Source organism: Phytophthora parasitica, assembly GCF_000247585.1.
Source record: "Phytophthora parasitica INRA-310 unplaced genomic scaffold supercont2.73, whole genome shotgun sequence".
In the NCBI taxonomy this organism is placed as follows: domain Eukaryota; phylum Oomycota; class Peronosporomycetes; order Peronosporales; family Peronosporaceae; genus Phytophthora; species Phytophthora nicotianae.
Genome location: NW_008649059.1, coordinates 101,454 through 124,371, shown reverse-complemented (window position 1 = coordinate 124,371; position 22,918 = coordinate 101,454). Strand labels below are relative to the sequence as shown.

Genomic DNA, 22,918 nt, shown 5'->3' with positions numbered 1-22,918 from the left:
CTGCTGCACCTAGTGCAACCAAAATTTAGCAGAAGTGGTGAAGTACATTATTTTCTCCTGCAGGTCAAACAAGGAAATTACTTCAAAAGATTGAAAGTACGAAATCGAGTCCCATATACTACCAAGACTTTTTATAATAGCAATATTCCGACTCTTTCGATATGACTTCCACGTACGCCCCAATACTCCAACCTCCCGGACTAAACAACGTCATTCTAGTTTTTGTAAGCCGCCACTAATTTGGAGTTCTAGAAACTGGAGTGATTCCAGCAGCAAGTCTGGGACGTCCAAAATGACGTTCTCAAGTTCAAAAGAATAAATTTGGGGTGCGTCGAGTAAGAAATGGCCGATGTGCAAGTAAGATAGTAAAACGATGGAAAGTCGAGTACGTGGTTCAAAAGTAATGTTTGGCCTATTTATGTGTCGCAATTTGTCGTCTACGCGCTTCGTGTTAGCGCTAGCAGTGCGCTAATAAAAATGAAAAATAATTGACTAGTACTTAGGCTATTTGCATCGGCCCAGTGAAGGTTCTACTTTGCGTGGGAGCAGCACCGAGGTGCATGCGTTCCCAAGGGCGGCTTCCAGTCAAGCATCAGTACTGGCGGACTATTAAAAGTCACTAATTTAGCGGAGCAAGCCGCCTCGATCGGCAAAACAGCGAGGTGCTTTGGTTTGTGATACAGCTAACAGTCATTTTTTCTCTGAGAAGAACCTCATTCGGCTGCTCACAAAAGCACCAGCTCGTTGCCTGCACTGGTCAATCATGAAGCAGTTCGAACCAAGTGGTGCCAGCACCGGTACTCCTGCGAACTTGGTGGGGAGGGTTACATCTTGGCAAGAAAATGATGGTCGATACGCTTGGCCTGTGCTATTTTTCTGACGGAAAGGTTATCTCGATGGAGGTGGAGGAGCTGGCGCGAGAGCTTTCTCACAGTCACTCTAGGGGCCTAAACATCACAGGAGTTCCTGAATGAGCAGTTTTTTTTTAACGTTTAGTACATATTGATTTACTCGCAGTTCATCTACAACTACTCGGACTTAATCTCATTGAAATGCTTACTCGACCAACCGCCATTCTGTTCCCTTACTCGCATATCCACCAACATTTACTCGAAAACAAGTTTTCTTATAAATTTGGAAGAGGGGGGAATACTCCCCCCCCCCCTTTTTTTTTTTCAGATTCCAAGTCAATCGAGTTTCGGATTGAAAAAGGACAGCAGTGAACTCCAGTGGAGTTACTCCAGTCATGCCTAAAAACAAGTCTAAATCTCTCAATGAAAGTAAACCGAAGCATCAACCCGACAAATCAAGAAGTTTAGAAAAACAGCTCTCTAGAGTATTAGCATGACCCCCAAGAACAGCTTCTACAACCATAGTGCTCGGTGTTGGCACGTCGAGGCTCTTTGCTTAACTGCTGGAAATGCTGGAGATGCTATCTTTGATTCGTGGTTCTTCTGTCTGCACCCTGCCGCTGCAATGAAGAAACATACGCTTATCATCCTCCAATGCGTCAACCCATCGAGATCGCTTAAGAATTCATCACATGTACTGTGAATCCAAGACTGAGAAGACACTTAGTTGAAGTAGTGATTAGTCTGCTGATGTGTAGACCTCATCGAGATGAGCTCGTGGTATGTCGGTACCACCGGTGACTCTCCATAGAGCTGATCCTGACGACTTCAACGACGGTAACTTCCTGCAAATTCGAGTCGGGAGTTCCGTCATCTCACTTTCGCTTTCGCCGCGTCAAGCAACAACCGCGTCTTCACGTCTATCAACACGTCAAAGCGACTACGTTACAACTTGAATCCACCACCACCACATTCCGATGACTGGATCGCCATCCAATGACTACCAAAGCGGGTACGGTCGTCTTAGTCTCCTGACCAAGTCGGCATCTAACATCAACACAATTTGAATGGGTTTTGTCTACAGCATCACGACGCCAACGGATGCGGACGTGAAAACCTCGTCACCACAGAAGACTGGCTGCTGTGGAGTACACAAACTCGGTCTCATCTTGATCATCATCGGTGCATTGATGACAGTGATCGCCATCGTCTACGGATCAGCACTGCCCCCTGTCATCAACAAGAAGGTCAAGGATGGCGTTGTAGTGTGTGATACCTCGGATGCTGAAGAGGAATCGTACTACGACGCGTACGGCGACTGCGATGACTGCAACCCTTACTATTACACGCTGCGCATGTTCAACGCTTCGAATGCAGAGGCGTATCTGGCTGGTGAAGACTCCAAGCTGCGCCTCGTGGAGAGTGGACCCTACGTCTTCCGTCGTCGCGAGTTCAAGATCGACATCAACTTCCTGGACGACGGGGCTCGAGTGAGCTACAAGTCTTACACTTACCACACCTTCGAGGAATCGCTGAGTTGCGACGGATGCTCCGATTCCGACAAGTTCACGAGTTTCGACGTTGGATACTTGAATGTCATCGCCCAGGCGGGAGGTGAGAAGGCTTTCCTCATGAAATTGGCGGCTGGTTCGTTTTCTACTAACGAGACGGTCATTGAGGATGCGATTGAAAACTACGGACCGCAAATGATGCGTTGGGTGAATGGGCTCAACTCACTTGACCCCGTGGCTATGAACACCGTCGCGAGTGGTGGCACAGTGCTGACCTTCTTGGCTACGGGTCCACAAGCAATTGCTGACTTGGATCTGTCCGGGTTCGTCTACAACGGACTCTTCGTCACGCGAACAGTTTCGCAATGGGCACTAGGCTACCCGAGCTTGCTGGCTGGATTAGGTCTTGGCAGTGAATACGTCTCGAGCTGCAATGTGGCGAATGGATGGAACAGCAAATGTGCGAGTTGTGAGGGGGACGCTTGTCTAGATATTTGGTACGAGTGTAAGCAGTGTGCTTTGGGTGCAAGTGTCGTAGCGATTAACAACGTCACTTGCGGCATCATTGAGGAGATCTACGCCGAGGAGTATGGTGAGGAAGAAGCAGCTACATTTAGAGAGAACACTTGCGATCTGTGTGAAGCTTTCGGTCTCTGCGCTGCTCCTCTCCCTGGTATTGCGGAGGATTCGGGACTTGACTACTCCAAGACGCCTCCTTCGGCCGATAATCTCGAGACGTACATCCAGATCACAGGCTGCAAGGACGACTCCAAGATCCTCGACTATGAGGAATTCAACGGATACACGTCCACGGCACTGTGGGTCACCACACTTGGTGAGGAACGTCGCAATCCGACACTGTCGGAGATCATCGCGTTCAATGACTACGGGAACTGCGCCAGCCCCACAGCAAACCTCACATGCAGTGCCGTTGAAGGGAACGATGCCACCAGTATCAAGCCTGGAGGTGCTGGTATGACAGGCTTTGAAAACACTCTGACGCAAACATCGTCCGATATGTATCTGGACGAAGGCAAGCAGAATGTGACACTGTACTCGACCGGACAGGAGGTCGATCACGAAGGGATCACTCTTCATCGCTTCAGTCCACCCAACAATCTGCTGGTCAACTCGCAATACAATAACATCAAGGGCACAGGATGGCCGGTGGATGGAGTGCAGCCACTGGCGTTCTCTGCAGGGTTCTTAGCGTACGTGTCGTATCCGATCTACATCTACGGCAACACGACGCTACTTGATGCTGTGGAGATCACTATGAGCGATGGCGTGGTGGCGTCTGGAGACTCCATGTACGACTCGGGTGACTTGAAGCAGGAATATATCGACAAGTACGTGACGTACATCGACGTGGAGGCTGGCACGGGCAAGACAATGGTGGCTCACAAGCGACTGATGGCGTCGTACGCCGTGTCGTACTCGGCTTTGAACGAGTCAGCGCCAATGTCTGACGTGCTGTGGCCCAATCTCGAGGCGGAGGTTATCTTCCCTGCGTATTGGGGCGAGGAGAGCGCTACGGTTGGCAGCTCGTCGGTGGACTACTACCATCTCGTTCAGCGTCTGCTCAAGTCGGTCTTGCCTGTGCTAATAGTCGGCATCATCGTTGGACTGGCGCTGGTGGGAGGAGGCTTCTTCCAACGTCGCAGGACTGCGAAGCAGCACGGACACAGGAAGGACCCGACAGGCGATGTGTGAGTGTTGCATCCAAGAAGGAAGCCTCATGCCATGAGGCTTCCATGAGTAATGGTGCTCTATACGACTTGTGAGTTGATCAACTTTTGATATCGGATACTTTCAGACTACTGTACATACACTTGAACTTGTCGAAATGATGAGTTATCCTTTCGGACTAAACATCCCACGGTTTGACAAGTGCAGGCAACTTCAACAGCAACACTCTTTTGTATTTTACTCCGTGGAAAGCAAGCTGACAGCCTTTCAAGGAAACTTCTTCAATTCACTCATAAATGGTGGCGTGGCTCGCCAACGCTACGGAGGAGGGGGTCTGCTATTCATTCTCAGCCCAGCAACGATATTCGAGCTAACAGAAGATAAATTTCAATAGTTCAGTCGTCGAAAGCAATTGTTTCATCGAAAATAACCAAAGAAAGCAAACTCGAATGGTAAAGTGACAAAAGTTGCATGAAATATATGTACAGTACAGTGGAATCAAGTGTTGCGAGAGTTATGCCGCTTGGTAGGACTCCAATAGTTCAAGCACTGCTTGGCACTTTCGCTGCCGTGCCAGCTTCATCCCGTGGGCGATATTGCAGCTTTCTGGTCGATTGTGAATGAGGAAGTCGACCACCTGCACGTGTCCACGCAGGGCAGCTTCATTGAAGGCTCTTGCAGTGCAGCCTTCCTGTCGGTTCTCATGGAGAAAGCGTACGACATCAATGTGACCCCATAGCGCCGCGTAGTCCATAGCGTGAGTCGTACACCCTTCTTGTCTATTTTCATGAAGAAACTTCACCACATCGAGATGCCCCTTTGTAGCAGCGCGATCCATTGCGCGAGAGGTGCACCCTTCCTCTCGATTCTCGTGTAAATACTTGATAATGTCCAAGTAACCACCCGCTGCAGCATCATCCATGGCTTTGGTAGTGCACGACAACTCCGGCGCGTGCTCATTCAAGTACTGCAGCACCTTGAACTGTCCTTTCAGTGCCGCCTCCTGCATTGGCACCACTCTACTAGCCTCAGTGTATCTCTGAGATACATTTTCGTGCAGATGCTTGACAATCCCTAGCGCTCCTGCAGCTATAGCCTCAGACATTGCGCTCTTGACGAAGCCCTCGCTCCTCGCGGTGAAGTACTTGACCATCTCCAGGTCTCTGTCCGCACAGGCGTGCACTAAAGTGTACGACGGGCGTGTGTCCGTGCCTTCTTCGTACAAAACCTTGAGCATCTCCGTCTGCTTCTGTTTGTATGCCACGACTTTAGCCTCGGCTGTCGGGGTGTCCCTGTTCCTTTTGAGGATGTCTCTAATAGCCTGCAAGTCGTCGTTCTCGACCGCCCAGCGAGTTGCCCGTCCCGACCACTTCTCAGGTCGATGTTGGATGAGGAAGTGCACCACATCGAAGTGATGAGCGTCCAGGGCACCATCCATCGCTCGTTTAGTGCAGCCCTCGCTCCTGTTTGAGTGCAGGAAGCGTACCACATCCAGATGCCCACTGCAAGCCGCACCGTCCATCGCATCAGTAGTGAAACCCTCGGCATGGAAGTTGTGAAGCAGTTGCAGCATGTGTAATTGGCCCGAGGCGGCCACGCTGTCCGCAAGTCCTGGAGAGCACGGAGAGTCGCGCGTGGTCAGCAATACCGTCACCGCGTCCGCCAATTCGTCCTCTAGCGCATCACGCAGCGTCCAAGAGAAGGAGAACACGCGGCCGAGCGCGTCCAGCGGCAACTTGGCCTTCGCGAAGACGCGCAGAGAGGCTTCGGCCTCCAGCGACCGCGGCATCAGAGTCCAATCAGTAGGTGGCAACGACAGTCAGATGGGTACATGGACCTTCACTCTTCACCTTTTTTTTTTTTGAAAAATCTCTCCCGTGTAGCCATTTTATTACAAAAACCAAGTGTAATCGTCTTTCACAAATTTGCCGAGTCAATTCCGCGCGCAAACCAAGGGCGGCATCATGGCAGCCCAGGACGTCGACGCCGCCGCGCTGTCTGCAGAGGAGCAGCAACAAGAACAGCAACAAGAACAGGAGACGCAGCAGCCAATGGAGACGGAGGAAGCCGCGAGCGAAGCTCAGGGGCCTCCATCAACTCCGGCTAAAAGCCCGACACCAAAGTCCTCCACGCCGATAGTCTCGACGCCCGCCAAAGCGGCGCCCGTCAAGCGTCTGATGATCACAAAAATGCAGTTGGAGAACTTTAAATCCTACGCGGGCAAAGTCGAGATCGGTCCCTTCCACAAATGCTTCAGTGCCGTCGTAGGCCCCAACGGCAGCGGCAAGTCGAACGTCATCGACGCGCTTCTCTTCGTATTCGGCAAACGTGCGTCCAAACTCCGTCTCAAGAAAGTCTCAGAGCTGGTGCATCGCTCTGCCAACTTCCCAGACTTGGACATGGCTACAGTCTCCGTCTTCTTCCAGGAGATCATCGACACAGACGAGCAGGAGGCTGCAGCTTCAGCCACAGTCAACGAAGCCAACTACACAGTCGTCCCCAACTCGCAATTCAGCGTCACACGTACTGCCACCAAGGGGAACGTGAGCAAATATTACGTAAATGACCGACCCAGTAACTTTACGCGCGTCACAGAGCTGCTACAGGACAAAGGGATCGACCTGGACAACAACCGCTTCCTCATTCTACAGGGAGAAGTGGAGCAGATCGCCATGATGAAGAGCAAGGGCGCTGAAGGCACCAACGAGGACGGATTACTCGAGTATCTGGAAGATATTATCGGCTCGAACGTCTACGTGGAGCCCACCGAGCGTGTGTGGGACGAAGTGGAGCAGTGCAACGAAGTGCGAGGAGACAAAGTGAACCGCGTCAAGCTGGTGGAGAAAGAGAAGGCGCATCTGGAGGGACCACGTGCTGAGGCGCTCGAGTATCTTCGGAAGGAGAAGGAAGTGTACATGAAGACCAACATTCTGTACCAGTTGTGGATCCAGGAAGCGTCCAAGAATCGCGAGTTATGTGAATCGAAGCGTGACGAGCTGCAGGCCAAGTACAAGGCGGAACTGGCTCGTATGGAGAAGAACCGAGAGGAATTGCAGGCGGTTGAGGCTGTTTACCAGCGAATAAAAAGCGAGCACGACGAAGTGGCCAAGCAGTTGGATGAAGCCAAGACGGAGTACGCGGAGTTCGAGAAGCAGGACGTGAAGCTGCGGGAGGAGCTGAAGTACGCCAAGGAGCGACAGAAGGAGTTGCAGTCAGCGCAGAAGAAGGAGCTGAAGAAGCAGAAGAACATTGAGCAGAAGATGCAGGAGAACGAGGAGCTCGTGCCGCAGCTGGAGAAGGAGGTTGAGAAACTGCAGGCGAAGCTCAAGAAACAGGAACAGGTGTTGGAGAGTATTGTCGAGGGACACAAGGAAGAAACAGCCAAGCTTCGTAGTACGATGGAGGAGATTCAGCAAGAGATGGAGCCGTTCCAGACCGAGATGAATGCTCTGCGGTCAGTGATCGACACGACGGAGACGGAAATTCAACTGGTGGAAGAGCCTGTCACGAACGCCAAGAAGGCGCTTGAAGCCAACGCGTGTGGAGTCATTGAAGCCGAAGCGAACTTGCGTGGACTGGAGGAAGAGCTGAGCGAGAAGCAAGAGAAGCTGGCCAAGATGAAGGATCGCATTGGTGTTGCTGAGGATGAGCTGGACGACGTTAAAGGCAGGGAAAGCTCGGTCGCAGAGAAGTATCGTGAGGCACGTACAAAAGCTGAAGAGGCTTCTGGCGCTGTGCAGTCGCACGCCACTCGGAACCGCATGCTGCGCGAGTTGCTCGAGGCGTCCAAGCCTGGTAAACCGCTGGAAAAGGCTGGATTATTCGGTCGTCTGGGAGATCTTGGCGCGATCGACGGTAAATACGACGTCGCCATTTCAACAGCATGCGGTGCGTTGAACAACTTGGTGGTCGAGACAACGTCGGGGGCGCAGGCGTGTGTGGCGTATCTACGCAAACACAATCTGGGCCGTACTACTTTCCTGATTCTAGAGCAGTTGGGTTATCTAAAGTCCAAATACTCGCAGCGCTTCCATGGCGTTACTGCTCCTTCTGGACAAGAAGCCCCTCGGCTGTTCGACTTAGTGAAGGTGAACGACGAGAAGTACCTGCCTGCATTCTACTATGCTCTTCGAGATACGTTGGTGGCGAAGGATCTGGACGAGGCTTCTGCGATCGCTTATCAAGGACGGCAATGCAAGTACCGCGTAGTGACGTTAGACGGACAGCTGGTTGAGATGTCAGGCGCCATGTCTGGCGGAGGGAAGCGAGCTCGCAGTGGCGGTATGTCTAGTACACTAGCGAGCGGGTTAAGTGAAGAGGAGATCCGGAATCTGCAGGAGGAGGCGTCGTCTTTACGAAGCGAACTTGGACAAATTCGTGACGAGAAGGAGTCGCTGGAGAAGGAATTATCGCACCTTACGCGCAAGATCGAGCAGTATGAGAACGATCTGCCGAAGATCGAGTTGAACGTCAGCGCCACCAAGACGCGTCTGGAGGATTTTAAGAAGAACAAGAGCGTTTTGGAGAAGCAGACAACGTTCTCTCCCGAGGCGAAAAAGCAGGTGGAGAAGCTCAACAAGACGAAAACCGCCAAGGAAGCCGAGTACAAGACCACGAAGATGAAAGTGGACAAAATGGCAGCGAAACTGGCCAAAATGAAGGAGCAGATCCTCGATGTGGGCGGAGAGAAGTTGCGTAAGGAGCAGGATGTGGCCAAGAAGATCAGCAAGCAGATTGCCGAAAAGACGAAGCAGATGACCAAGATCCGAGTGGATTTCAAGAGTAGTCAGAAGAATACCGAGAAGAACGAGCAGGCTCTGAAGAAGATTGAGGAAGACATCGAAGCAGCGAAGAAGAAGATCGAGGAAACTCGCGAGCAGATCACTGCGATGGAGGAGAAGGCTTTGGCTGTGCTGCAGAAGTGCGAGACTGTGCAAGAACAAGTGACTGCGAAAGAGAAGGAGCTCCGTAAGGACGAAGCCAAGTACAGGAAGCTCAAGAAGGAGTACGACGAGATGGCGAGTGCAGAGGTGGATCTAGCGAACAGCTTGGAGGACTGTGAGAAGATGTTGGAGGAAAACAGCAAGAAGGAGACGTACTGGAAGTCGAAGCTCACGGCTCTGCACGACGCATTCATCACGGAGCAAGAGCAGAACGCTGGTGTCTTTGAGGACGAACGGGATCTTCCTGCTCGGAAGCGTCAGAAGAAGAGCAGAAACGCTGACGGAGACGAGGATATGGACGAGGAACGTAAAGAGGAGGACGAGAGCGAGGACAGTGAAGAGGAGGAAGATGTCAACCTGGACGTCACTCTGGAAAAGCTCCCAATGCTGGATCCCGCTGCCTTGTCTCGTTACAGTAAGGAGGAGATGAAGTACGAGATTTCGGTGCTTGAACAGCAGCGCGATGAGCTCAAGGCCAACGTCAACATGGGCGCATTGACTGAGTACAAGCAGAAGCAGGAGGAATACAAGGCTCGTGTGTTGGAGCTGGAAGAAGCCACGAAACTGCGTGATGCTAAGCGCCACGAGTACGACGAGCTGCGTCGCAAGCGACTGGAGGAGTTTATGACGGGGTTCCGCACCATTACACTCAAGTTGAAGGAGATGTACCAGATGATCACACTGGGCGGAGACGCTGAGCTGGAGCTGGTGGACTCATTGGATCCGTTCTCGGAGGGCGTGGTGTTCAGTGTGAGGCCGTCGAAGAAGAGCTGGAAGAACATCTCGAATCTCTCTGGCGGTGAGAAGACCCTCGCGTCGCTAGCTCTGGTGTTCGCACTGCATCACTACAAGCCCACGCCGCTGTACGTGATGGACGAGATTGATGCTGCCTTGGACTTCAAGAACGTGTCGATTGTGGGCAACTACATCAAGCAGCGCACGCGCAACGCACAGTTCATCATCATCTCCTTGCGCAACAACATGTTCGAGCTCGCGGATCGACTGGTGGGGATTTACAAGACGAATGACGCCACGAAGAGTGTGACGATCAATCCGAAAATCTACGAACAAGGCACCGCGAATGGGACGACGACGCCGATGAGCAAGAAGGCAGGAACTCCCAGTATCAACAGTCCGAACAGCGGCTCGCATCGATCCGTGAAGAAAGCTCGACGATCCAGTCAGCAGTCGGTGACATCCCCAGTCGCACAGCAAAGCCCTTCAATGATGAGTACACCGCTGCAGGACCGAACGAATCGATCGTAGGGTAGAAGCAGCTTGTTTTTTCTTCCTTTCAGCTCGTGTAATGGATACGCTTTGTGCAGAACAGTGAGAGATAGTCTGATTGTTTTTGTCATGTACAGTACTGCTTTTAAAATAAAAGTAGAGTTTAATGTCATTGACGGTACTATTTTCTAAAATAAAATGTAATTTGTTATGTCACTTACGGTACTATTTCATAAATAACATGTAATTTGTTATGTCACTTACGGTATTATTTAAAAATATAATGTGGTACTATAGATGACACAAAACACATCCACGACTTTGGAGTTTGTTTTTGTCATATACGGTAAATTGCATTTTTGTATCCTTGACTTGCATGTCATTTCTGCCCTTTCCTTTGTCCGTACACAACCCGATAGGTGAGACCTTGCAACGATGACGGACGAGCAGCACCTGGAAGCAGCTTCTATGGCGGCGATGGCAGAGTTCCTACGAGAATACGAACCATCAGCCGATGTTTACCAGGACGTGGCGAGCAACAATGGTCTGCCGCTAGTGGCGGACAACGATCAGGACACAAGTGAAACTTCTTCACTTAAAGCTGTCCCAGATGAAAGACGCCGCAAGAAGAAGAATGCGCAGGCAGCCAAGCGTCGACTGCGGTACCTAAAGAAACTCAAAGTGGAGCGGAAGGTGCTGAAGAAACAGGAAGTGGAGTTGGCTTTGAAGCTCAAGAAATTGCGGGAAGCTCACGCCAAGGAGCGAGCCACGAGAAATAAAAAGATGGTGGCACTGAATGCATGGAAAGCGACCGCGTTACGACAGAAAGAGAGAAGAGTCGAGTCCGAAGACAAGCAGAGACAGCTGCAAACCGCCATAATGAACCAGTCAGGGCTCATCCACCGGATGAAGACGTTATTGTGTCAACAGCGAATGCTCAATAGTCTCGACGCGTACGAAGAGAAGACTGCGCAAGGGAATAGGAAGGGAAGGGCACTACTCAAGACTTTTATACGTGAAATGGATACACTATACGCCCAGACTGATGCGATAATTAGTGGTGTCCGCTTCGAAATGTCCCCACCTTTAACGTACGAGTTGACGCGCAAGTGGAGCAAGGACAAAACTTTCCTCGAGAGTGCGGACGCCACAGTGATCCCGTTTAGCTTCGAGCAGACATGCCGTGCAGTGTCCTTGATGATACTCGCTCCTAGCTACAATGACGAGCTCGAAGACCCCGAGAACACAGCGATCCGGACGTACCGCTTGAATTTCTCTCAAGAACTGGGGAACAGTGCGACGTTGGTAGTTTACAATGCAGTGAAGAGATACGTCGAGTCGAATCGTGCTGTGTTTGTGTGGCGAACGCTTGCTGAAGGTCAAGGCGAGTTTGATGGGCTGCAGACGGTGGAGACTGCGTGGTTTATAGTGCGTCCACTGACTGAAACGCAGTCAAATATCCAGTCAAAGATGATCCTGGAGAGTTATACGCGCTTAGTTCCCGTTGGATTCGGCAGACCATCGGATAATGACGCGCGAACCAACAAGTTTATCAAGATCTTGGCAAAAGCAGATGAAGCAGATGTCAACGACATGAAGCAAATGCTGGGGAAGCTGCTGCTGGACGAAGCTCGGACGAACGTTGAGGACCCGTAGATGTATCTGTAGTAGTGATTTTGTAGTACCATAAATATTTCCTTTTTTGCCCATTCTTTCTTTCTTTCTTCTTTTTCTTTTTTTACCAAAACCTTAGAGGCAAATCGTCTGCGTCTCGTCAAGTAACATCCGTTCGAACATCACCAAGATGTTATCGTTTGACGAACTCGTTCCCTCACGCACCAGTCTCCGGTATCGCCTTGAATCCAACTGGTACCAGTCGTGTGTAGTCCTCCAAGACCATGTCATTGCCGTCAGTTGCCTCGGTTGCTCTACGGAGCACAACCCACGCAGTTTCATCTGTATACAGGCCCTTGAAATCTCCTTCTCCTTCAGTGAGCGATCGCGTCACAAAAATGACTCTCGTCCTCACAGCGTGTAGTACTAAAGTGGCGCTATCGCCCAATTCTTGTGAAAAATCGAAGTGATGCTTGAAAGCTCTTGCGTTCTCGGGGTCCTCAATACCGTCGGTGTAGACATCTCCTACCCGATTTGACAGTAGCGCAACGTATAACGCGTGGCAAGTCTCGTTGAATCCAAACGGGACGATAGTTGCATGCGCACACTCCAGGAAAGTCTTGTCTTTATTCCCGCCACGGATCATCTCGAACTGCATCGGTAATGATGATACCTTTGCGTCTACTTTGGTTGTGACCTTGTTCGTCATAGCGTGCAGTGGATCGAGCTCTTGTACCAATGTACTACTGTAGTATTGAAAAGTGATGTCATACTGGAGGAATGTGATTCACACGATGTCATCGGACTGTGGGCTATGCTCTGTTGCGATAACTCGTTCATGCTGCGTATCAGCGTAGATTGATGAGCGACAAGGGCTCTCAGTTGCCGCCGCTTGGCCTCCTTCTGACGCATGGTGATGGCTTTCGACGTCGATAATACGATGTTACGTACTGTCACTGCGTTAGCTTGTGATCGAGCTTTCTGGAGCTGATCTAGCACCGCAGACAGCTCGCCCACTTGCATCCCCAGCGACTTCCTCTCCCCCTTCGTCTTCTTCATTTACCGACTCTGTCGCTCGGCAGCCCGCTCAATACGAATCTCGCGTCGGTGCTCCTTCCCGCGTCGAGGCCGAGTCGGTCTCGGGGTCGTGCCAGATCTGCCACTTCGAACTGGATTTGTTTGGTCAATTTCTAGATTGGAGCTGTCTTCGCTGTTAGGCCGCAGGTTGACACGGCATTGATCTCTTGAGGCACGAGGGGCGTCATCGCTGTGTCCATTTACGTGTCGAATGCCTTCGCACCTCGGTGCTGGTAGAGGCTTGAGTATTGGAGGAACACTGTATTCCGAATACATAGTGTACGGCGCGAGATAGGGATTCTGCTCTTTTCGTGCAAGATGAATACAGGAACTGTTGCTATTTGAATCATGATTTTCTTAATTTCTGAATCAGAATGATGCTACCATGGATATGCTAATTTATATACTTTGTCCAGACCTGGGTTCTGTTCTATGCATCATAAATCGTGATGGCCTTCTTCGCGTTATCCGCATGTACTCATCATGACGATGCTTATCGCCATTGCGAGCGTGATTGGGTTCATACGTTCGCGCAAGGCTCCACGCTCAAGAGGACGGACGACATCGAATTCGATGCGCTCATACTTGAAGGAGACCAAACAGTTCGTAGTACTCGCATCAATTAACGATGATGTTTGGTGATAATCGGATAGAAGTGAAAGGGATTATTACAGTTAAGTACAGACATTTTTTCTTGTTCACAGACATTTTTTTTCTTGTTCTAGGTCTTAAAGACACATAGCCTGCGTTTCGTCGAGTAGCATCTGCTTGAACATCTCCATAATATCGTCTACGTCTTCGTCGTCTGCCTTGACAAGCACTTTCACAAACTCATGCCCACGCTCATCAGTCTCCGATGTCAAGTCGAATCCAACAGGTATCAACCGGGTGTAGGTCTCTAATACCAAGGCGTTGCCTTCGCTCGCATTGGCTGATTTACGAAGCACATACCACGCGGTTTCATCAGTGTAGAGGCCCTTAAACTCGCCCTGGCCCTCAGTGAGGGCACGACTCACAAAAACAACTCTGTCAGCCTCCATGTATCTCCTCACCATCAGATGGATGTCTAAAGTGGCACTGTCGCCCAATTCCTGCGAAAAATCCACGTTGTACTTGAAGGCTCTTGTGTTCTCAGGGTCTACGATTCCGTTGGTGTAGCCATCTCGTCTGAAATTTGTCAGCAGTGCATCCGATAGCGCGTGGCAAGTCTCGTCAAACCCAAACGGAACTACAGTCGCATGAGCGCTCTCCAGGAACGTCATGTCGTGATTCCAATCCCGGTACATCGCGAACTGCATCGGTAGAGATGACAACTTGAACTCCACGCCAGCAGAGACCTCGTTCGTCATAGCATGCAGTGGATTAAGTTCTTGCATTAGCGTCTTGAATAGTATTGTCATGCCCGATGGGAGCAGCTCAGTCGAAGTTATCGAACTGCAAAGCATGCGCTCTTGCAGTATCTCGTTCATGCTGTGGATCAGTCGAGATTGATTGGCGACAAGAGCTTTCAGTTGTCGCTGTTTGGCCTCGGACTCGAGTCTCCGCTCCTTCTGGCGGATGGCGGTGGTCCTCCATGCCGATAACGCGAGGTCACTTGCCGCCAAAGCGTTTGCGCGTGCTTGAGCTTTCTGAAGCCGATCCAATACTGCAGACAGCTCGACCACTTCAGTCCTCAGCATCCTCCTCTCCTCCTTCACTTTCGTCAAATACCGACTCTGTCGCTTGGCAGCCAGCGCGGAACGAATCTCGCGTCGGCACCCAGGCGAATCCATCCCAGGTCGTGGCCGAGCCGGTCTCGAGGTCGCACCAGAATTACCACTTCGAACTGGACAGCGTCGGCCAACCTCATGACTTAACTGGTCTTTATTGCTAGTTGACAACAGGTCGCTCTCATGAACCTCGACGGAGTCCGTCACTGGCTTAAACTCGTGGAGAAACTGCGTCAGCGCTGCGAGTGACGCGTCCATTTGCTGATCGAACGACACCGGACGTGAATCCCTCGATCCCGAGAATAAACACACTGGACTGAAGGCTTGAATAATGGAAAGGGAGAGCACGATACATAACACCGAATATCCACTTTTTAGGCCCTTCTCGTACACCGTATAGGTGTCTATTTGTAAGATTAAGTGATTCTGTATTAATAACAGTATTGGGATGTTCAGAGAAGGTTGAATAATAGCTAGCGACAAACGCTTGCTGACCAACTCTAAGCTCTGTCGGCTCGAAATCCGGTATATGAGCATAAGAACGCCGCAATAGCTTCGTCACACTTGTATCTTGGTTCGTGCTTGATATCAAGGGCTTTATCATTGTGTGCATGTGTCTCACGGTGTTTTATCTACGAAAGCATTTCCTAACCTACAATTTGGCCAGAATCCCTGCCTTTAGATTATCCAGCAACATGGTGAAATGCTCACTTATTCAACCCTGGTGAAAATATCTCGGCACTTCGGGGCATCATCACACACGTTATCGATTCTGATCGCTGGTGGTAACCCACTCGGAATACGCACACGTTGTGGGTCCCAGCCGGGGCACTGTCCCAGCCGGGCAATATCCGGTGTGAGCGCAGTAAGAGACCGGGTACATGTAGTAGAGGCGCACAAATATCAAATACACTTGTGCGCGAGATGGCAGAGGGCGAAGCAATGGACACGACTTTCGAGGCGGCTATGGCAGGGTTTCTCCACGAGTTCAGCCTTTCCGGGGAGTTTAATTCTCCTGTAGAAGGAGCTTTCGGTCTTTGCGACAGTGATACACTGGAGAAAACACCGTCAAACTCAACCGATAGAGCCAAGCTGAAGGCCAACGAGCGACGCGATCGTTATCGCAAGAGGCTGCAAAATGAAAGAGAATCACTAAGACGTCAAGAGAGAGAGTTGTCAGTGAAGCTGAGCCAGCTATTGACGGCTCAAGCGAAGGCGAAAGAGGAGGCGAAGAAGTCGAACACGCTGGCGTTGAGCGCTTGGAGGGCCACAGCCGCACGGCAGAAGGGAAAACGATTGGAAGCGGAGCAGGAACAGCAACGGCTGAAAGCGGCTGTGCTCGATCGGGCCGAGTTGATTCGCCAGTTGAGCGCCTTGATGATGATGTCCGCCCCAATGAAAAGCCTCGCGTCATGTGTGAACCCCATATCGAGTCAGGAAATGCAGGGCGCGCTGCTTTACAAGACATTCATGCGCGAGTTGGACTACCTGTACGCCAAGACGGCTGATTTGGTAGGGGGCGTGCAATGCGATCTCCTGCCTCCCGAGTCATTTGAAGTGAGGCGGAGGTGGAATCAAGACAAAACACTGATGGAAAGCGCAGATGCGACTCAAATTTCGATCCCCTTTGACCAAACTTGGCGCTCGTTGTCATCCTTGTACCTGGCAGACCCCAAAGGGAGTCACTACAGAGGTGAGATCCACGACCGCGAGAACACTGCGGCGGTCACGTACCGCTCGAATTATACACTAGAGTCTGGTACTACAGCTCTGATAACCTACAGCTCCGTGAGAAGATACGTCGAGAAGGACTGTGTGGTGTTTGTGTGGCGGTCCCAGTTCGAAGGTCAGGGCGAGTTCGACGGCGTGTTTTCGGACGAACACGCGTGGCTCGTGATCCGCCCGTCCGACATGCCTGAAGGCCCTGGGACGACGCTGCAGAGCTATACGCAACTTAAACTCACGGACTTGGACGGCAAAATGGGCACCAACGACCTGCGTGGCAATCAGTTCGTGAAGCTCGTGGGGATGGTAGACGAGGAGGACATGGCTGACGTCGAGGAAGCAATGCAGGGGTTGTTAATAGGCGAGTCCCAGTCAGGATCTCCGGCCAGCTCGGACGTGATGGAACTGTAGGCCATAACAATCAATACATGCAGTGCTGTCTTTTGCCGTACGAGGTATTATTCCGCCGTCGTAGTGTCCTAGTGTCTCAATAACTACGCGGAATGAGCGACTCAACCTGCAGCTCATTTCCTACCTGTCCAGAGGGCGTAGTACACGAACGAACATAAACGCAGCGAAGAACAAGTCGAAGATGGAGGACCGGCAGCAAATGGACGCCACGCTCGCGGCGGTGACGCAGTTCCTAAGCGAGTACGAACCACCAGCCGTCGCGAACGCGGTCGCGCAACCACAGGCGCCGCCTGCCGTGGACGAGCTGCTGCTCGCGAGCCAACTGCTGGTAACGGCGACTGAAGCGTCCCTAGCTCAGAGCTCCGTTAATTTGACGCCCGGCACGGACGAGACCACGTCAGATAGCGACCGGAACGCGGCGCCATCGAACCCGCGACTGACGGCAGCTGAACGTCGTCGCAAGATCACCAATGCGCAGGCGGCCAAGCGGCGGGTCAAGTATCTTAAGCGCGTCAAGGACAAACGCGAGACGTTGAAGCGTCAGGCTCGAGATCTGGCCGAGGAGCTCCAGCGGATGAAAGATGCTCAAGAGAAGGCAAGACAAGAGGCCGAGAAGGCCGACGCCCTGGCTACGAGTGTATGGCGGGCCACTTGCGTCCGTCATAAGGAACGCCGGATGGATTCCGAGGAGCAGCAGCGACGTCTCAAGGCCGCGGTGATCAGTCGAGGCCAACTCATCCATCAGATGCACTCGCTACTGCAGCATCGCCTAGCGAACAGCCAACTTGAGAGTCTCATGCTGCTGGAGGGCAAACCGTCTTGTGGATGGGAGAAGAAGGGCACGGCGCTCTTCAAGACGTTCGTACACGAACTGGACGCCATCCACGCGCAGACGGACGAGGTGATCGAGAACTCGGACGTGAAATTCTCGTCCTCGCTCATGTACAAGCGGACGTGGAAGTGGAACCAGACAATGACGTTCCTGGAGAGCGCGGACGCGACTGTTATTCCCTTCGGCTTTGAGCAATCGAAACACGCGGTGACGTTCGCGATGCTCTCCGATCCAAGGGAAAACCCTCATAGCGAGGGTATCGAAGACCCCGAGAACACAACAATCTCTACGTATCGCTTAAACTACTCGTGGGAATCGGGTGAGAGCGTGTCTTTCGTCGTGTATTGCGCGATCCGGAGATACGTCGAAGCAGATCGCGTGGTGTTCGTGTGGCGAGCTCGGAGTGAAGGACAAGGCGAGTTCGACGGCTTGGCTATGGATGAAACCGTGTGGGTCGTGGTGCGTCCGTCGGAAGCCCACACTGACGAGAACCCGGCGACGGTCTTCGAGATCTACACACGGTTAGTACCGACCGGATTCGGCGGACCTCACGTACCTCATAGGTTTGTCAAGATGTTTGTGCGCTCGGACGAGGAAGACATCACGTACATGATGCGGCTACTGGAGAAGTTGCTGATCCACCAGAAGCCGAACGAGCAATCTGTATCTGTTTAGTCAGTCCAACAGACAGCTAAGGGATTAAGTTGAGTATGGGTAATTGAGTGCAGCCTTACTTATATCGATTTAGGCAGCGTTAGCTGGCCGACACGACTTGACTCAATCTTCTTCCATTGGCGTCGGCTTTTCTACCCCATTTTTAATCGTCGGCTTGAAGATAATTTGCAATGACAGCGCCATGTCGCCCACGAAAACTGCGTCTGTGACTGTGAGGTTCTCTCCGTCCTTCACCAGTTCACGCAGCGGCTTGGCTAGATTGGGGCTGGTAGCAGCACGCAGAGCTGGCGGGCCCTGCATGAACAAATTGGCATTAGCGGAGCTGATTGAGGGTTTCAGAAGCCGGAAGTCGTCGCCACAGAGCTCGTCGATCAATTTCTGTAGCGTCATGGCGTCCGGATCCACTTGCAGCGTTTTCTGCTGGGACGAACATACAACGCAGTCACTTTTCCGATCGTACTGGAACGTGTGCGAATAGCAGCCCGTAGCGCCCATATGCATGTGGTAATTGTTCATCAAGCGACTGCAGTAGCTCATGGCCTTAAGTGCCTCACTCACACACATGGCCGACACCACTGCATTTGTCGACGCTACAGCTGGGATGATATTCTTCACCACTCCCAACGTTAAACTGTACGTCACTCCGCTAATTCCAAACTGTTCCGCTCGGTCTTTAGCCGCCTGATAGACCCACTGCATGTGCTCGGGTGAGTCTTTGTCCAGTTTCTTCTCGGGAAACTCTCGTGGCCATAGTACAATGAACGCATAGGCGATACAGTGTGCTGCTTGTCTGGGCGTCTCTGCGATGGTGCACATAGGGAAGCTCTTTTGCGGTGGGAACGTCTCGAGCGAGCACTCGAAGCAGCTCGTGATCCTAGGGATGATGACACGCGCCTGACCGCGCAGACCTTCGGTGCCACCGTCGATAAGCGGAATGATGGTGGATGGGTCCACGTCTCCGTCCTCGTCCACCTCGGCAAGTGACACCACCAGTGAGTTCAGATAGCGACGTGCTTCGATATTGTCGAGACCCGAGAGGATCACGTGGAACTGGCGGTAAAAGTCCGCGTCCATGTCCTGTACCTTCTTGAAATGTGGCGTAATGTCCACTTTCGAGTCCTCTGAGGCCATGCGAGTGCGGACAAATGCTGCAGCACATTCGGCCTTGGACTTGCCCACGTCTGTGGCGCGGAACAGGAACTGGCGGTTCAAGTTGGACACGTCGATCGTGTCCATGTCGATAATGTCCACCTTGGTGAAGCCTGAGAGCACTACGTTCTTCAGTAGCTCGCATCCCAGTCCACCGGCGCCTATAATTAGGACGCGGCATTCGTCCTGCAGGAAGCTGAGTGTGTCCTGCGCGGCGTCCGGGTCGAATTCGCCCAGCGCCACAGTCGACGTTTCGGCAGGGAAGGCTGTACGGTGGCTTAATAAACGTGTGAGATCCCAGTGACGCTGGTTACCGCGTACCGAGTGCAGAGTGTTGGTCTTCATGGCGCAAGAGGAGGAGGTCGTGGCTAGCGAACAAGAAGGCGCAGTAGTATCAGGGTGACTGAGCTTAGGCTTCTTGTGAGCAAGAGAAGGCGACGGAGGAGACGCAGACGGTGAGGCCATAAACGTCGCTCCCAGCGGGACAAGCGGTGGGTAGCTGGGGAAGGCGGCAGATGAGAGAGTGTTGGTCCTTGCTTTTTAGGACGCACGCAGCAACTCGACACTTTCGACAGTGAATAAAAGTGAAGGAAGCGGATCTTGATGGGCGATGTGATGTACGTAAATTAAGGTGGTAGACATCAATCAGATGGTGGATGTGAAACGACACAAGTTGAAGCAGTTGAAAAGGTAGTAGACCATGGTGGCGAGCAACAAGACTGCGGCTAGTACTTCGAGGGCTGTGAAGCCCCATATCCTGGGCGGTAGCAACAACCTCGTGGCGGAACGTCATCGACGTGAAAAGGCGGAGGAAGCGCTGCAGATGACGCGGCAGAATTTGCGCACAGTGGCGCAGGACTTGACGCTGCAGGTGCAAAAGCTCGCGCAGGCAGTGGAGGTGTGTTCGACGGCGTAGCGTAACGAGACCGATGCTGCAAAGAATATTAACATAGGGCTATTAGGCGCTGCAGGTGGAGAAGCGGCATCGATTGCAGCTGGATGAGGCGTCGCAGGAGCTGCTGGAGACGCTGCAGGAGCAGATCAATGAGGTGGACAAGCGACAAGAACAGTGCTGCGTTGTAGATTGCCGCATCGAAAATGCTGTCAAGCTGTTGGATGAACAGTCCACGGCAGATCGATTTGTGAGTACTGCGGCAACTGGGAGGAAGTTTTTGTAGTCGATTTCGTCTAACAGATCTCGTGTTCGATGATCAGGAGCTGCGAGAGTTGGTCAGCCGATTGCACGAAGTGCAGCACGAACAGGCGACGGAGATTCGACTGCTGCATCAAGAGGTGATAACGATGTATACGTAGCAGTTTTGATCATTTTTACTTAATCTTGTGACTTGATGACCAATAATTTGCTACAGCTCGTCGCGTCGAAGGATTTCATCACCCAGGGGTTGAACGCCATTGAAGACGCAGTGACCAGCGTCCGAAGCGAAATCGCCCGAGGCAGCGAGCAGATCCACGCGACTATGCAAAGCCACGCCGGGAAGATTGATGAACTGGACGAGAAGCTATTCGCACTGGACAAGGAGCTACTCAAATTGAAATTGGCGCTGCCAGTGTCCGTGAAAGCACAGATCCCTGTCCTGTTCACAGACCAGCGATCGGGTACCGGGGCAACAGGCCGGATGGATGCGATACAGAATGGCGACTTGGCCGTCACTTTTAGGCTCCAGGAACTAGCGACGGATCTCGAGACGGTGTATGTGCTGCTAACATAAAGCGAACTCTGAAGTAACATCTTGCATTTGTTCTCCAGGAAAGCGGACTCGATAGCGTATCGATCAGCGGACAGAAAGCAATTCGACGCGCTGACGAACCGTATGCGAGAAGCAGCTAAGAGCCATTTAGCACTGAAGAAGGAGGTAGAAACCCGTCTACAAGACATGCGGGTTTGCTACGATCAGGTTGGTGCCCCGATCAACGCAACGATCTGTATTTTCAGCTGACATTTCATTCTCAGATGATCACTAGAATCCCTAGTGAGCTTTCGAAACGCGTGCAAAAGGCACAAACTGCATGGGACGACGAGATCGAGACGTTGAAGGCGTCTGTGCTTAACCTAGAGGCATTCTACAACGTACAGAAGCGGAAGGAGTCGACTGCAGCGTTTAACAGTCACCCCAGCATGATGGTGGACCCAGAGCAGCAGAAACTCTTGGAACGTGTCAAAAGCTTGCAGAAGGAAGTCAACAGCCTTCGCGAAGAGCACGATTCTCATCTCACACGCCTTGACGCGGACTTGCTGGGTCTGTACGACTGGACTCGTGATAAGGTGGCTTCTATTCGCAGCCACTAGGAAATATGAATACGGACAGTGTAGGACAGTTTTAACACAAGAACATAAGCCTCTGGTTGCTTTTCTCCCGCAACGGGTGCCTTGCAGGTTGCCATTACTTGGTTTGGGACATTCTAGCAAGACTCGTACAGCTGAAAGGGCTACAGCTTTTCTGGTGGATCGCCGATGAAATTCACCACGAATACAGGCGATAGCGATTTGCGGATGTCACTAATTTTTTTGCCATGTGACTTCGCGAATGTACGCCCGGATGGTGAGCTTGTGGCCTCAACTATTTTCAAGGCGTAGGAACTCTATCCCGACTGCACGGATGAAGTCACAGGCTTTTCCGTGGCCGAGCACTGCGTAGCGATCCTCATTTTCGATCTTGCCTCCAACAGCTCAAGCAACTACCACAACCAACCAATCCGAGTCAATCATGAAGTTTGCCGGAGTTATCGCGTCAATGGGCTTTCTGGGCATGGCTTCTGCTGGTTCCGGTGAAGTTGTCCAGTCACCAACGCAGCAGTCGACGCCATGCACGACCCCTCCGGCCGTGACGCCGGCTGCGACGGTCCCTTCGTCCAGTGGAGCTGGAAGTTCGAGTTTCGCTCGCTTCTTCGACCAGGAGCGTTTCCACGAGATGTTCCCGGATGCTGTGGAGCTCTACAACTTCGACGGTCTCGTGAACGCAGCCAACAAGTACACCACGTTCGCCAACACAGGCAACGACACTAATGACAAGCGCGAGTTGGCGGCCTTCCTGGCTCAAACGGCTCACGAGAGCGACAACTTCAAGGCAGCGGAGGAGTACGCCCGCAACACCTACACGGTGTGGCAATACTGTGATAATACCACCTACCCGTGTGCTCCTGGCCGTCGCTACCACGGCCGCGGCCCCATTCAGCTCTCGTGGAACTACAACTACTACAATGCCGGTAACGCTCTGGGCATTGACCTCCTGAACAACCCGGACATCGTCGCGAACGACACGGCGGTGACGTGGATGACTGCACTCTGGTACTGGATGACTCCGCAGGGCGGTCGCGTCATTCACGACGTCGTCGCTGGTGTTAATGGTTTTGCTGAATCGACCCGTATCATCAACGGTGCGCTTGAGTGTGGTCCGAACGCTCCTAACACGGCGAACGAGAAACAGCGCATCACGTACTTCAGCAAGATGTGCAAGGCACTAGACGTGGAGCCGCTGGGCAACAC

The 22,918-nt window shown here is 52.1% G+C and overlaps 12 protein-coding genes across 12 annotated transcripts; 7 read left to right on the top strand and 5 right to left on the bottom strand.

Annotated features, from left to right (window-relative positions):
* Positions 1-1,828: 1,828 nt before the first annotated feature.
* Positions 1,829-4,075, top strand: PPTG_17678 (hypothetical protein; the record flags this gene model as incomplete). Its single annotated transcript, XM_008915623.1, has 2 exons — positions 1,829-1,863; positions 1,936-4,075. 2 exons carry the CDS (start codon positions 1,829-1,831, stop codon positions 4,073-4,075), a joined length of 2,175 nt encoding a protein of 724 aa, XP_008913871.1.
* Positions 4,076-4,447: 372 nt separating this feature from the next.
* On the bottom strand, positions 4,448-5,897 carry PPTG_17677 (hypothetical protein). Its single transcript, XM_008915622.1, has one exon. It carries the CDS (start codon positions 5,838-5,840, stop codon positions 4,566-4,568), a length of 1,275 nt encoding a protein of 424 aa, XP_008913870.1. The 5' UTR covers positions 5,841-5,897; the 3' UTR covers positions 4,448-4,565.
* Positions 5,898-9,559: 3,662 nt separating this feature from the next.
* Positions 9,560-10,299, bottom strand: PPTG_24185 (hypothetical protein). The gene has a single exon (XM_008915621.1). It carries the CDS (start codon positions 10,144-10,146, stop codon positions 9,814-9,816), a length of 333 nt encoding a protein of 110 aa, XP_008913869.1. The 5' UTR covers positions 10,147-10,299; the 3' UTR covers positions 9,560-9,813.
* Positions 10,300-10,616: 317 nt separating this feature from the next.
* PPTG_17675 (hypothetical protein) lies at positions 10,617-11,931 on the top strand. The gene has a single exon (XM_008915620.1). It carries the CDS (start codon positions 10,657-10,659, stop codon positions 11,875-11,877), a length of 1,221 nt encoding a protein of 406 aa, XP_008913868.1. The 5' UTR covers positions 10,617-10,656; the 3' UTR covers positions 11,878-11,931.
* PPTG_17674 (hypothetical protein) lies at positions 11,916-13,235 on the bottom strand. The gene has a single exon (XM_008915619.1). The coding sequence runs from the start codon at positions 12,542-12,544 to the stop codon at positions 12,053-12,055; it is 492 nt and encodes a 163-aa protein (XP_008913867.1). The 5' UTR covers positions 12,545-13,235; the 3' UTR covers positions 11,916-12,052.
* Positions 13,236-13,547: 312 nt separating this feature from the next.
* Positions 13,548-15,169, bottom strand: PPTG_17673 (hypothetical protein). The gene has a single exon (XM_008915618.1). The coding sequence runs from the start codon at positions 15,156-15,158 to the stop codon at positions 13,641-13,643; it is 1,518 nt and encodes a 505-aa protein (XP_008913866.1). The 5' UTR covers positions 15,159-15,169; the 3' UTR covers positions 13,548-13,640.
* Positions 15,170-15,545: 376 nt separating this feature from the next.
* PPTG_17672 (hypothetical protein) lies at positions 15,546-16,757 on the top strand (the record flags this gene model as incomplete). Its single annotated transcript, XM_008915617.1, has 1 exon — positions 15,546-16,757. The coding sequence occupies one exon, from the start codon at positions 15,546-15,548 to the stop codon at positions 16,755-16,757; it is 1,212 nt and encodes a 403-aa protein (XP_008913865.1).
* A 181-nt stretch (positions 16,758-16,938) lies between these two features.
* On the top strand, positions 16,939-18,264 carry PPTG_17671 (hypothetical protein; the record flags this gene model as incomplete). Its single annotated transcript, XM_008915616.1, has 1 exon — positions 16,939-18,264. The coding sequence occupies one exon, from the start codon at positions 16,939-16,941 to the stop codon at positions 18,262-18,264; it is 1,326 nt and encodes a 441-aa protein (XP_008913864.1).
* Positions 18,203-19,986, bottom strand: PPTG_17670 (hypothetical protein). The gene has a single exon (XM_008915615.1). The coding sequence runs from the start codon at positions 19,876-19,878 to the stop codon at positions 18,367-18,369; it is 1,512 nt and encodes a 503-aa protein (XP_008913863.1). The 5' UTR covers positions 19,879-19,986; the 3' UTR covers positions 18,203-18,366.
* Positions 19,855-21,143, top strand: PPTG_24184 (hypothetical protein; the record flags this gene model as incomplete). Its single annotated transcript, XM_008915614.1, has 4 exons — positions 19,855-20,311; positions 20,376-20,555; positions 20,629-20,706; positions 20,784-21,143. Exons 1-4 carry the CDS (start codon positions 20,114-20,116, stop codon positions 21,141-21,143), a joined length of 816 nt encoding a protein of 271 aa, XP_008913862.1. The 5' UTR covers positions 19,855-20,113.
* A 242-nt stretch (positions 21,144-21,385) lies between these two features.
* PPTG_24183 (hypothetical protein) lies at positions 21,386-21,721 on the top strand (the record flags this gene model as incomplete). Its single annotated transcript, XM_008915613.1, has 1 exon — positions 21,386-21,721. One exon carries the CDS (start codon positions 21,386-21,388, stop codon positions 21,719-21,721), a length of 336 nt encoding a protein of 111 aa, XP_008913861.1.
* Positions 21,722-22,089: 368 nt separating this feature from the next.
* Positions 22,090-22,896, top strand: PPTG_17668 (hypothetical protein; the record flags this gene model as incomplete). Its single annotated transcript, XM_008915612.1, has 2 exons — positions 22,090-22,809; positions 22,877-22,896. The coding sequence occupies exons 1-2, from the start codon at positions 22,140-22,142 to the stop codon at positions 22,894-22,896; spliced, it is 690 nt and encodes a 229-aa protein (XP_008913860.1). The 5' UTR covers positions 22,090-22,139.
* Positions 22,897-22,918: the final 22 nt, after the last annotated feature.

Bases quoted from the DNA above. Each gene is read 5' to 3' on its own strand.
- PPTG_17677 (XM_008915622.1), bottom strand. From the start codon at position 5,840: ATGCCGCGGTCGCTGGAGGCCGAAGCCTCTCTGCGCGTCTTCGCGAAG.
- PPTG_17674 (XM_008915619.1), bottom strand. From the start codon at position 12,544: ATGACGAACAAGGTCACAACCAAAGTAGACGCAAAGGTATCATCATTA.
- PPTG_24185 (XM_008915621.1), bottom strand. From the start codon at position 10,146: ATGCGAGCCGCTGTTCGGACTGTTGATACTGGGAGTTCCTGCCTTCTT.
- PPTG_17673 (XM_008915618.1), bottom strand. From the start codon at position 15,158: ATGCTCATATACCGGATTTCGAGCCGACAGAGCTTAGAGTTGGTCAGC.
- PPTG_17675 (XM_008915620.1), top strand. From the start codon at position 10,657: ATGACGGACGAGCAGCACCTGGAAGCAGCTTCTATGGCGGCGATGGCA.
- PPTG_17670 (XM_008915615.1), bottom strand. From the start codon at position 19,878: ATGGCCTCACCGTCTGCGTCTCCTCCGTCGCCTTCTCTTGCTCACAAG.